Source organism: Cricetulus griseus, chromosome 3, assembly GCF_003668045.3.
Source record: "Cricetulus griseus strain 17A/GY chromosome 3, alternate assembly CriGri-PICRH-1.0, whole genome shotgun sequence".
NCBI lineage: Eukaryota > Metazoa > Chordata > Mammalia > Rodentia > Cricetidae > Cricetulus > Cricetulus griseus.
The window spans coordinates 211,650,647-211,664,709 of NC_048596.1; the positions used below are offsets into that span (position 1 = coordinate 211,650,647).

General features: G+C 38.4%; 1 protein-coding gene across 2 annotated transcripts in view; it reads right to left on the reverse strand.

Moving 5' to 3' along the window:
- LOC100757928 (myosin-IIIa) overlaps window positions 1–14,063 on the reverse strand; it is a 156,434-nt gene that overhangs the window by 102,415 nt on the left and 39,956 nt on the right. For both annotated transcript variants that reach the window (XM_027405344.2, XM_027405345.2), the window contains exons 7-8: window positions 13,485–13,550; window positions 10,591–10,746 (exon numbers count right to left, since the gene is read on the reverse strand). In XM_027405344.2, the coding sequence (XP_027261145.1) occupies window positions 10,591–10,746; window positions 13,485–13,550 (222 nt within the window). The remainder of the gene's footprint in view (window positions 1–10,590; window positions 10,747–13,484; window positions 13,551–14,063) is intronic.

Genomic DNA, 14,063 nt, shown 5'->3' on the forward strand with positions numbered 1-14,063 from the left:
TGTGCATATCATATTTTGATTTCCTGTTTTCAATGTCATTTATTTCTGCGTAATTTTTAATCATGTATTTCCTTCAGCACACTTTAAAGTTAGTTCACCTTTGTAGTGGAAGCTTAGATGACTGAATATTAGATATTCTTTCTGATTATAGGCATTCGGGGCTATGAATTCTTGATCTCCATATGTCCACCATCTCTGAAGCTGACTAGAATAATTGTTCTGTATTTTCCAACTTTGTTGTCACTGTATGTGTGTTTCCCTTTTACTTAGGTCTGGTATCTTTTTCTGGATAACCAGATATGATGCACTGGGGGAAAAGAACACCAATAAACTGGCCTTTGTAAACATGGAAGGAGGGTGTGTGACTCAGTCCTCTGTGCTGATCTGGTCCGAGCCTCAGAATGAACCAGGGCATCTTTCCTGGGAGCTTAGCAAGCACTTAGGATTCTTGCCTCCCCTCCACTTCTTGGGAGGACAGGATGACTTGTAGGGGGAGGGGGTTAGGTCTTTTATTATTTCATTCCTCCAGGTCGGTTAACCTTGTGGATTCCAAGTCTCAATGGCCTGGACTTTAGTAAAATACATTCTCTTGAATTCATTTTTCTCTCCCTCTGACATTTTCCAGTATTTCCCCTGAGAACCTGTTTGATCTCCTAGAAGCTAAACAGAAGTGTGAAAATTCCTCGGGACTATGATCCCTGTTGTTTTTAAACTCTCCAACTCACTCAAATGGGGTTTCCAGAAATTCATTGAATGCTGCTCTGCTTATCACAGCCCACTTCTAGAACTCACAGCTTCTTGCTCAGTTAGAAGAAATTCTCCTCATGTACCTGCTCATCAGTTCAAGTCTTCAGGCAGTTGTTCAACTTGTAATTTTCGATAGACTCAAGAATTGGTGATTATTTCATCTCTTCACCTTCTTGCTAGCTGCTAGATAGAGGGATGATCTCTGAATTCTTTTACATACTAAACTGAAAGTTGGATGGAGTGAGATGTTAAAGAAGTTTTGTTTGTGAATGTATTGGGGACAATGACAAGAGAAAGAAAGTGCTAACTGTTGCTCTATGCTTGTAAGTTTAAGGGGAACAGAATATGGTTGACTTGTAAGACACCCCCTTCCTTCCCAGTGTGTCTGAATTACTGCAGTGAGGACAGTCTTTTGAAATACAAGTCAAAACTGCTACCCAGGTCAGTACCCTTAGGTATCACACGAAGAAAATTTCTATGTCTGACTCCAACCCTGCTCCATTGTCCCTCTGCCATCTATCATTTTTATTGTTTCTTTTGTTATTGAGATTATAATATAAATTACATCATTAACCCCCCCTTTCCCTTTCTCTAAGCCCTCCCAGATACTCCTCCTTGCTGTCTTTCAAATTTAACTATCTTTAATCTTGACACTACTCGCTTGCTCAGTGGCTCCTTGCCCGCCATGTCTCTACCACCTGGAACACCCTTGCATCAGCATTAGCAGATCTGCGTGACTTTTCTCTGCCAAAATAGAGCCACAGAATCATATACCACCCTAAAAGAAGAGGTCCAAACTAACCACTTTTGACACTGAAATCACATTCCCCACCCCCAGGACTTTCAATCCTCCTATCATTTTTTTTAATTTAATGTGTATAACTACCTAATACACTATGTCTCTTACTCAAGCGTTATGTATGTTGTCTGAGGTTTCCCCTAGGCACTTAATCCCTACCAAACATAATCTGTTTTGTTATAATTTCTGACTGATAATCCTACATGTTCTTTGAACAGATTCTTGTGATTGTATGGTGAGTGCCCAAAATATATTTCATGGGCAAACAGGTGAACGTTTTATTTACAGTACTGTAGTACTGAAGACAACTCATTTTTACTCTTCAAAAAATTCTTTTTTTATGGACAATTTAAATGCTCAAATAGAATATAAAATATATTTCAGGATGATTTTCAATATCTTTTTTTCTGGTCTTCATTTTATAGAATGGGTTGATGTTCTTGTTACTTTATTAAATGTTTGTTTTTTGTTAAGGCTCTGAGGAAACAGAGACAAACTCCGGTAAGACTTCTGTCCTCTTGTGACAAGTACAGCTTGTAAGCCAGACCCTGCTTCCCATTTACTCTGTAATACTGGAGAGACATAGCTCCAGATTATAAATAATTTCTTTGTGTTGTCAAAGGTTATCTGTACCCTCAGGGGTAGTTATTATAGCTCCATGTGTATTTCAGTTTTACACACTGAAAAATGAAATAACCCCTGCTGCCCTGAAGTTAAAATTTCATCGTTACTATTTAGTTGTATTACTATAAAGGAACAGCTTTGTTTGCTTTTCCTTTGGTTAAAAATACTCATGTAAATATCAGCTTCTATCATCTGAGGTGATCTGGAAGCCACTGGGGTAAAAAGAGCAATCCTTGTCAAACAGAAATCTCATCAATGCTTTTGTGTTGGTTTCCTTATCAATATTTACATTTCAGTAACAGAGACAACTGTTAGTACCAATGGGGATTCAGACTCTCACTGCTATGCCCTGGAAGACTGAGTTTCATTTCTCTGCTTCTTAGCTCATTTGGCTAAAGTGTATCATTTTGAATTGATGGTGGAAAAGAAGGCAACACCAGCATAGCTGGATCTCTAGATCAACCTGACAAATAGAGAAATTGATGGTATAACTGCCCAGTTTCTGCTAAAGTTTTAATTGCCCTCTCCATTCACAGAGACCTAATACTTCTTCACAGACTAATTCCCATCTGGTATGTTGAGATACATATATGTTCATCAAACTTGTAGCTGTGCTGGAAGGGAGGATGTGGTTAGAAAGTTACACATAAAAGCATGGAAACTGGAACCCCCAGCTAATGACAATAGCTCATACTTCATTGAGTAGAAATCATTTCATGTTTTTTTTGTCAAGTTACTGTTTACCTCCTTCTGGTTCCAATGAAGGAACTTGCCCTACCTTGAACAAAGGCCAAGTATTTAGCTATGTGTTTGCTTTCTCAATTCATTGTTGTGACCATCTCCTCTCCCGTGTATTGCTAGACCAGTCCTTCCACCAGCACCCTGTAATCTAGGACCTCTCACTTGTAAGAATCTCTCCTTTGATTCCCTTCTTCCCAGCTTCTCTTCCCCTCATCCCTCCACAGCTCTACCTCTAGCAAGTTCACATTCCTGTCGCCTCATCTCATTATTTTCCTTCATTTCTCCCCATTCTGCTGAGGAGGTGCTTGCCAGGATCATTAGCAAACTCCTTGTTTGTCACTATTTGGCAAAGGTGGCTTTTCTTAATATACCCATTTCATGGCTAGTGAAAGAACACATTCCTCTTGGTCTCTCCTCCAAGAGCCATACTCTCCCATTTCCCAGCTCTGGTTCTAAGATGTACTTGTCTGTAAGTATGGGTTTCTCCAAGAATACCACCTTCAGCCTTCACTTTTTATTGGTGACACCCACTCAGTAAGCTCATTCAATGCCATGCCTTTGAACACTTTAACAAGTAACTCAAAAGCCATCTCCAGCATGAATCCCAGTCTGCCAAGTAGGGATTCTTAACTCTACATTGATTAACTCTACATTGATATTTGCTTGGCATGCTAAATTCAGCATAACTCCAATAGAACACATAACTAACTTCCACCCTATGTGACTAAATACAAAGGATTACATTGTCATCCATGGTATGGGAATACCACCAAGATTATAGTTTGGACAGCCTAGGATATATATATATATATATATATATATATAATATATATATATATGTGTGTGTGTATACATTACATATATAATTTGTTTTATATATAATACATCATGTATCTGTAGCCCCCCCACACATACATATGGCTCTTTATAGACAGGTTTTGAATTCATGGATTCAACCAATCCAGATTGAAAATATTTTAACAAATGGCATCTGCACAGAACTTATATAAACATTTTTCATGTGATCCAGTATAACAATCATTTAATACCATTTGTATGCATTATAATTTAGAGGTCATTTAAAGTATATAGGAGGTTGTACATAGATTTTTTTTACATAATGGATTTGAGTGTTCAGGGATTTTTTTTCACTTTTGTAGAACCCCATAATCGATTCCCTGTGAATGCCAAATGATGACTGCATACACACACACACACACACACACACACACACACACACACACACACTTGTGTATACATACACACATATGTATCACATGATTTTAACAGAATTCAGTATTGCCAAATTTATGTAAGAATCAATCACAAGTAATGAAAACTTATTCCAATCTCTATGTCTATTACTGGAATTGTCAGTTTGATATTTATGTACTTATTTTTTATTCTTTTTGATAAGATATTATGAATTGGATTTTGGATTTTCCACTCAAAATCTATCTATCTATCTATCTATCTATCTATCTATCTATCTATCTATCTATCTATCCATCCATCTATTCATCCATGAATGATCTCTGACCTCAAAATGATTCAGAATTTTTCCAAACTTGCTAATTGTGGCACTATTTATTTCCCCATTTCCTATTTTCCTTATTTTTATCCTTTTCTTCTTCTCCTTTCTCCTCTCCTCCTCCATCTTCTCCTTCCCTTCCCTCCCTCCTTTTTTGCAGGCATTATGAAGATATATAAGGAAGAAGATGAGATCAGGACAGCTGAACAGCAAGCAATAAGGTTTTATATGGCTGGCAGGAAGGAAGGAGGGAGACATCACTTTGAATCCTACTCAATATTCTGTTTTAAACTTTGACTACTCTCCTTAAGAAACATTCCTCTCAGTGGAGAGATGGCTCAATGGAGAGAACACTTGCTACACATGTGTCTCAGGTTTCCATTGCTGTCAGACACAGGTAATGCAACATAACTGGTGTTGCCTGAGATGGGACATCTGTGGGCTGCTACACTGTCATCTTCAAGGTTAGGGATCAAGGAAAGACATGATACATAGACAACAAAAATGCAGCTTTGATTCAAGAGTGTTTATGAGGATGAACTTAGTTGTCTATAACCATCCTTCCACAATTCCCACAATGGTTTTGTTTCAAATTTTGTTTTAGTTGTGCTACAACATGCCTGTTTACAGTGCCCCTCAGGAACAGAGACATCCACATATATTTTTAATAAAAAATACAAAGAAAATGATGAAGAGAGGAACTTATAAGCCACAGGCAGATAGAGAGAAAGCACTACAGACAGAATCATGACTAAAGTTCATATAAAAATGTCGTCTATCCCTCAAGGACATTTCTAATGCAACTTCTCATTTAAAAAGCAAAAGTTTAAAAAGAGAACACATAAAACCTTAGGAAGAAATTACACAGAGAACTCGATAAAAACTGAACCAGGTTACATTCTAAAAAGAAATTGAGAAAATAAAATCATAATAGAGAAAGATTGAGATGTAGTATCGAATAGGACTCAGTCTCCACAGAGAGAAGGGGAGAAGAACAAATGTTCACCGGTTCCAGGAGCCAGAGGAAGCCAGCTGCTGCACATTACAAGGCAAGTAAGGCTGGTTAGGAAGAATCCACATTGAGGAGCTTGATAAACCTCCCTCAAGCCTCAAGAATTCCTTACAGAAAAAGCTAGTTAGGAAATCAGGGGGAAGATTCACTGCCTCCAGAATAATGCATGCTGCCAAGCAGATAGGAGAGGGACATTGGTAATGTATAAGGAGAAGAAAGAGTCCTCTAAGTATCTTTCAACTGATTAAACTGAGTTACATGTTCAAACATTCAGGGCATTTTAAAAGCAAACACATCGCGATGTGTATGTTGTATAATGAATCAGAAAAAGGGAGTGTAATGTTCAAAACAAAACAACCAACATATTGTGGTGACCACTGATTTAAACATAAAAAGGATTATGAAGCACTCAAAATTATGGTCGCAGAAGGCCTAAGAATGTTAAATAGAGACAATGTCAAAGGATGGTGATATGATACAGAGATCCAGATAAGGAGGTCTAACTGTGTTAACTCTGTCCTTCATAGAAAAGGACAAGAAAGAGATAGCCCCTAGAGTTTAACCAAAATTATTTTAGCCATTTAAACATTAGTAAAAGAAACAAGAAGAAAAACCACAGGTTCATCTAGATTCAATTCATGCATAGTCCCAACCTCATCACAGAAGTGACAGTGATCATCATGTGGACAATTAACACCTGGGTCAGCGTGTTATTCAAAGTAACTTTCTAAATGATAACATCACAAATCAGTGGTTCTCAACCTGTGGGCCATGACCCCTTTGGAGGTCAAATATTAGATATCCTGCATATCAGATAGTTACATTATGATTCATAGCAGTAGTAAAATTAAGTTGTGAAGTGGCAATGAGATAATTTTATAGTTGGAGGTCACCACAACACGGGGATCTGTCTAAAGGGTAGCAGCATCAGGAAGGTTAAGAACCCTTGTCCCAAATGGTTCAAACACCCTATGAATATGATGCCCATCTTAACCTTCTTTGTTTCAGCATAGTCTTTGCCCTCAATGAAATTCTTTCAAAAGTCATAGGGAATACACGAACATAGATTATTTGACCAGTGACTACCTTGCTAAGCAACATAAACCCTAATTACAGTTTATCAAAGACAGGCTAAAGCTAATGTTAAATGCTGATCCTGAATAAACCAGACCAAGTATGTCAAAGAAGTTAGATAAACACCAAACACAAAATACGGCACATCATGTTGTAGGACAGGCAAGCTCTGTTAATGGTAAAGAGTACAGACACTCATGAAAAGCATCAGTCTGAGAGGTCATGCTTATTTGATGCCTGGAGCAGAATCCAGTTTCTCTAGATTTCAAAAGAAGGAGCCACGGGAAAAGCTCCTTTCCAGAAATAACAACCTAGGCTTGTATGATGATTCTTTGGAAATTCAAATGGTTTTGTGGATTCAGACAGCGATCTTAAGGTCAAACATCATCTGGATTCAGTGCCTCTGTGGCAGCTGTTGCTTGAGTTTATGTCTCCCTTTCTCAGTTTCCTTCAGCAGTGATTCAACATAGGTGGCAGATGGTGTGACTGTTCTTCAGTTGGTTTTGAGGAATCATCATGACATACTCTTGGAATTACAGTGTTCACAGCTTTTTAGGTTCATATTGGAAGTTTCCTTTCCCTACCTACTCCAATTCTTTTATCTGGTATTGTTTAGGAGTAGAGATACTCATAGGACCTCTTCAAGAGAATACTTGTCCAGATGCCTAACTCCAAAGAACTTAAGAGAACCCACATCTCTCCCATATATTTATATATAAATTGAGAGATTTCCAATCCCCAAATACGCAAATACTAGTTGCTAAACTGCTCATTACAGCTTACTAATTTCCAGGCCCAATTTATCATTCTTTCAACACTTAGTATTCATCACCAGTCTTTGTTAATACTATAATTGCCTTTCTGTGAACTCTTTTTCCTATTCTGTTATTGTTCTGGACTAGCTACTAGATCTAGTCATAACAACTGAGTTGACAGAGTCCTATCTGAATAAAAGCCGACTCTGAGCTATCTTGTTCTCAAAATTGTGTTCTCTTAAATTCCTTCTAATCTAAAATATCAATAAATCTTACCTCATTTTTCAAAGCCACAGAATGCACCTAGCTGGGTGAAGGGGAATATGTCTATCTGGGTCCCTATCTTGACTGTTGTTAATCTCACTATAGGTTAGAGATGCCACCCTTGTGGCTGAAGCCCGGGCATATGAGTCAAGCGTCTGTAATGAGAACTGTACATCTGCAAGGATTGCACCTACCATGGTTTACAGGAATAGTAGGAGGTCAAGTCCCATCCAAAGACACTTAAGTAGATTCACATAGTGGGGACTAATTTCCCCTGCATCCAAAAATTGCAATAATTTAAGGTCAGGAAGAAACACAAGAAGAAAAGTTCCTTACAGTTAACAAGAAAGATGCCCGTAAAATTATAGCCATGTCTGTCTTGGGATAGACAATATTCACTTTTGGAACCACGGAAAGACTGTTGCCTAAGATTTTGCAAGCTGGGATAGGCCACTGCCTTCTGCTGGGAAGGATGCAGGCCCAGCTTCCCTGAATCTCAGTGCTGTCTGGCCTGTGCAGCTCTCAAATCACATTTAAGAGTTTAAGAGCATAAGGATATGGCTTCCTGTGATCACATCCTATGTTTATAATTTGCTCAAGTCATTTAACGATTATTTTGTGGCAACTCTATTTTCACAAGACAAACCAGTTTATCCCTTGCAGTGCCTATTCAAAGCTATCCTATCCCTGCTAGGAAAAAAAAAATCTGCATCTTTTGGACTGCCATAAGACATAATTTGGACCTCTTTTATAGAGCTGAAGCTTGCTACTTTGCATAATGGTTATTTATATGCATGTCCTATTTATCTCCTAGAGAATAAGCCCCTACGCAGATTCTAAAAGGTACTGCCCATCAGATCTTCCTGTTAAAATCTTTTGCTAGAACTGAGTCTTGCTTTTGCCTGAAACTTGAGAGTAGAAGAGAATAGGAGTCTATTGAGATAATCTCTGGGGTTTTGGTTGTCATAATAGACTAGGGGTGGTGCCAATATGAAGAAAGGGGACAAGGAAGTAATCTGGGATGGGGTAGCAAAGGTTCAAGTTGAGTTTGAAGTTTCCTTGGGTCATTCCCATGGAGAAGGGAACTGAACAGAGCACTCTTGTAAGAGATACTAGAATAGCATTTCAAAGTCCCATCTACTAAGGAAATATCCTAAAAGGTGACTTGTCCCCACCATGATCATCAAAGCCTCTGGAGAAGTATTAGCTTGCCTAGGAAATGGAAAGTAAAATGGAGTCATCAGTTATGTCTCATTGAAAAGGGCCTTTTATTACTTCCTATTGATTTTCCTGCTTTCTTAGCTCAGTGTTCTGTTTTGTAAAATTAAAATCCTATTTGTGTCCCGTTATACTGCATAAAGCCTCACACCTAATAAATAGCTGAAATCTTGGATCAGGCACTATAGCACTAAATGGTTGAACCAGTTTTTAGTTTATCTTTCATTTGTTAATCCTTTGACATTTGTCTCAAAGTTGTCTTATTCTTCATCTTCAACTGTATCCAAGGGTCCAGAGGAACAATTAATGTAGTGCTACAAAGACACTAGTATTTTGTAGTATTTTGGGGCTAAGCAACAGCTATGTTTGAGTAACTAAAACCTTGTACATAATCCTGTTTGCTTCTGTGAAATTGTACGCAGAATAGTGATTTATACACATCAGTGTTAATTAACATGAGCATATGGAGGTCACCAAGTAAAATACTGAAGTGATTTTGATTATAATATAAACATGAAAAAATTAAAAATAATATGCTAATTGTTAATACCAAAAAGGACATTTTAATTTCAAAACTGTTATCACTTAACTGGATGCTGAGCTACATCTCTTAAGGAATCTAAATTATACCTTAAATAATATTTATGTAAAAGTTCAAGTTTTGTAAAATATTTTAGGAACCTAATTAAACATTCTATAGAATAGTATCTAGTATATATTATGTGCATAATATTTCATATATAATGGATGTCCATCCTCTGTTTACACTGCTCAGAATATGTTTTTGAGATGAGGAGAATTTCCAAAATGGCTCAGGGGCAGGACTCTGCCTCTCCCTGAATACAAGTGAGATGGTACCACGTGATTTCTGCCATATACTTTAACTAGAGCACAGGACTGAGGCCAAGGCATAAATAATCAGATGGTCATGTGAGGTTCCACACCTTGGAGGAGGGATGACAAGCTCAAAGTCAGTTTGTGAGTGTTGGAGGCAGTCAGGAGTCCACTTTGCAGGCAATGCTGGGGGCAGGTGAGGGGGCCTCTGTAGGCAGGCAGTCCTTGAGGAAGATGATGGGGTTTCCTTATTCCTTTTACTACATGTCTAAGCCATTCCTTTGCCTTCATCTCAGTTCTCATGAGATGCCTATATATTTCACTAAGTTGCTTTTTCTTATTAGTTGACTTGCATTGTTATGCATAAGTGACCTTTTTCTATGCCCATTAACTGAGGTAAATGGATATTTTTAAACATTATATTCAGAAGCAAAACTTAAAAACATTATAATTCATATTTTTCATGATTTAGTATGCATTTTAATGCTGCCAAAGTTAACAGTTGTGAAAACTGTTCCCTGTGTTTGGGGACTCAGTCTCAGAAGTAGTCAGATACCCACATAGCATCTTCATTCCTGGAACAGCTGAACAAGCTCTGGGTGATTTGTTAAGTCAGGGGTTGGCTTATGACAGAAACTCCCCAAATCTATCCCATGCCCAACATTTCCCTTCCCATCTAAGATACCCAATGTTGCAGAAAACTGTAAGTAAATGAAAAGCAATACCAACATATATACCAATGCCATTCATCTATTGTAAATTATATATTTTGATCTGGTAAAGTCATTTTTTAGAAATGTTGCCAGCATTTTCAACACTATGGGGGACATGGACTCAACAAGTGACATTTGCTTTCCATGCAAAAATCCCATTAAATTCAAGCCACACTGAGAACCTTTGAATTCCTTTCACCTTAGCAACTATTGCACTGTAAAACCTTATGGAATCTTGAGACACTTCATTTTTGAAACCTGAGATGCCATTTAGTTACCTGGCCTTCTCTGTGTTTCCCGAGGACTGATGAATATCAATGAATTCCATTAGTTGTTTTTGTAGCATCACATCTTTGCCCTCGATCTGAGTAATGAATTTATGCTTCAAAAGATCTGACACTGTTGGACGCTTTTCATAATCTTTGGTCAAGCATCTGCATTGGCAAAAAGGAATATGTAGTTACTAAATAAGTTGGAGTTTTGAAATTATCATTCAAATTAAAAAAATCTATTCAGACTTGATGCTTTTCCCAAATATCAATTCAAAGAAGATCTCAAAAAATATGAAATGGCAATGTGATACATGTTTCTAGCAATGCCCATATCTGTAAGGGATCATACTGTAGTGATAGCACAGTACGCCCGATATCACTTTCATTCATTTCCCAGCAAGCAATGCTGCATAGTGATAATCAAACTCTGTCTCCACTTCAAAGTCTACTTTCCAAGCCATTCAAGAGTGGAGGCCTTAATGTTTATATAAATTTAACACAAACTCTTTAGCTTCATTTCACCCATTTTTAAGACTTTTTAATCAATATATTTCTGGCAACTCCAAAGAAAGTTAATCTGCTAAGAAGGCTTAGATTCCACTCCAGCAGGGATTTCATGAGGTCAATGTGGCAGATATTTTAATGAATAACACACCTGTGGACTTAACAACCATGGCGTATTTGTAAGGAAGAATAAGGCATGGGATGGTATCAGAAAAGCATGTGAACAAATGGGGGGGGTTATTTGGCTATGGCAGCTGTATTCAAATATTTGTAATAAGGATTTGACCAGTTCTTAGTTGTCACTAGGGGGCAAAAATCCCTTGATTGATTGGTGGAAAAGATTTCAGGTCTGCGTGATCTTTGTGTGCTTCTCAAGGAAGAATACATTCCCCGGGAAGAATACTTCTCATGAGGCTTACAAGCATTGAACAAATGGCTGAACATGCTCCAAAATCCCTTTGACCCCGAGATACAGTGCCTCCATTGTGAAAAATTGGACTGTCATTTGGAGATATCAAAATAGTAAGAAAATAACAAAAACAAAAACAAACAGAAGCTGAGCCTGATGGCACAGATCAAAATCATAGGACTTCAGTTAGGCTACAGAGTGAGCTTAAGACCAGACTGGGTAACTTAAACATTGTCTCAAATTAAAACAAACAAACAAAAATATAGTACAAAAGGGGCTAGAGACTGTAGTTCAGTGGAGGAGCATTTTCCTAGGATATGTGAGGCCCTAAATTCAACTGCAGTGCCTTGAAATGAGAAGGAAAGGAAGATAAGGAGGAGGAGGAAGAGAAAGAGGAACAGGAGGAGGAAGAGGAAGGGGGGCAAGAAATAGAAAGGGGAGGGAGGAAGAAGAGGAGGACAAAGAAGGGGAGGAGCAGCAGAGGTTGACCAGTCCTTGGCTCAGTCAGTGCAATCAGTAACCAGATTCATTGATCCTCCTGGGATGATAATTTGACAATTTATTTCATTTTAGGATGCTAAAATATACTATGGAATGAGGTTGGTGCTGTCTAGAAACTGGAACAGGTGCTCTTCGGTTTTACTTGATTTAACAGAACAAAGCAGTTTCTGCATCTATAGCACTTTTGCATCTGCAGTAAGAAGAGTGACAGATTATTTTATTCAGACTCAACTTTGCCAAATAGCCAATGTCTACCTGGCTCTGCTAGACACAGAAATGACAGTGACAAGGAAGGCGACAGTGTTCTAGAGCTGTTTATTGTCCCGCTAGACAGAAGGACATCAGAAAAGGTAAGTCAATAAAATTGGAAATGTCACCAGTGGGAGAGGAGTGGAAGAACAATGCACAGGACAGAATACTAATTGCCTGGGGAAGCAAGTCTCAGGAGAAGACTGAGAAATGAGTCAGACAAGTCAAGAACCACTGAGCGTCTGAATCAAAGGCTCTTGTAGACAAGACAGTCACCGTGGAGCATCTCAGCCACATCAGTGATTTTCCTCCGAGACTTAAGGAATGATAGGGTGGCATGCATAGCATTGCCATGGAAACTTTTAAAATTTGTCAATCCCTATTGAGTTCCCATAAACTCTTTAACCTAAGTCTTTCATCTTTAGAAGAAGAGCAGTGACAACAACATGCCCTGGCTGCATTTGTAGAGTGGATTAGCACACCAAATCATCACCTTCTCTCTCATTTATACCCAGGCATCATCCCTTACATTCTTTAAGGTAAAAACAGTAAAAATTGTGAAAAGGCTCAATGTGTCTGATTTTTCTAAATGGCTGACCCACTTCCAACTGTGTAGAGCCAAATAACTTCTGTTAAATGACTGTCAAATGAAATTGTTCTCTGTATTTCAAATGTATAAGCTTTGGTTAATATGATCTTCAAATGAACTGAGCACAATGAAATACCACTGGCTGTAGTAAGAGTCAGTAATGCAGACAAATGAAGGGTTAATTAACTGACTGCACAGGTAATCTGTTGAGCAGGGGGCAATGCTGCAAAGGCAGTTGAGCAGGTGAGCATGTTCCTGGATGAAAAGGGTCCTTGGAAGCATGGCTACAGAGAGGTGAATGAACTTGGCCCTGAGATTATTCATTATTAAGGCAGGAGTAAATTCATTGAACCCTTAGCTGATAATACAGATTTTCTTTTTCATTCTCCTTTTCTCTCTTTTTTTCTTTCCCTGTTTCTCTCTCTCTCCCTTCCTCCCTCCCTCCCTCCCTCCCTCCCTCCCTCTCATCCCGTCTTTTTAAGGAAAAGATAGAGAATTCTGGAGACCCCTGGAGCTGCTTAACAGATATGAAAGAAGAGGATTCAGATGCCAGTGGCAACATAAAGGCCTCCCTTCACATCATTCAAAGCTATAGCAGGAGCAGGCTGGTATTGCTTTCGTTTTATTTCAGATGCTATTGCTACTCACTTGCTAATGAAGTCATTGAACTCCGCTGACCATAGTTCTGGCTGCCTTAGTTTAGGGGGTGGATTCCTGGAAAATAAGAATCAAGGTTGGAAGTTTTACATTGATCTGAGGATGAAATATGAGAAGCAGCCTGAGACCAAGGAAATACTGCAGTCCCAGGTTCTGCCTGTACCATCAAAGACTGTCATCCTTCCCCAATTCCAAGAAAGATAATTAGCTATTCATCATTCTTTATATAAAATGAGAGCTCCCTAGTTACTTTCAAAGCATTTAAAGTATTGTCCAATTTTTCTTTTCTTCTTCTTTTCTTCTAAAGAATCATCTGGCTTTTGTGTGAAATCCCTAGGAGGAAATGCCAATATTTATCAAATGCCAATATTATCTCTGAGTCCTACAGAAGCCTCTGAGGAACAGCCATGGTGCACAGAGGTGCCCTGAATAGGTAGCATGCTGCAGCAGGTAGGGCAGAATGCCTCCTGGAGCTGTTCCTTTGTTTCTAGAAACATGGCAGGAAGCGTGTGTTTGGGTGTGACAAAAGCAAAGAACTGGAAAATACCATTAGCTATAGGGCTCTAAATG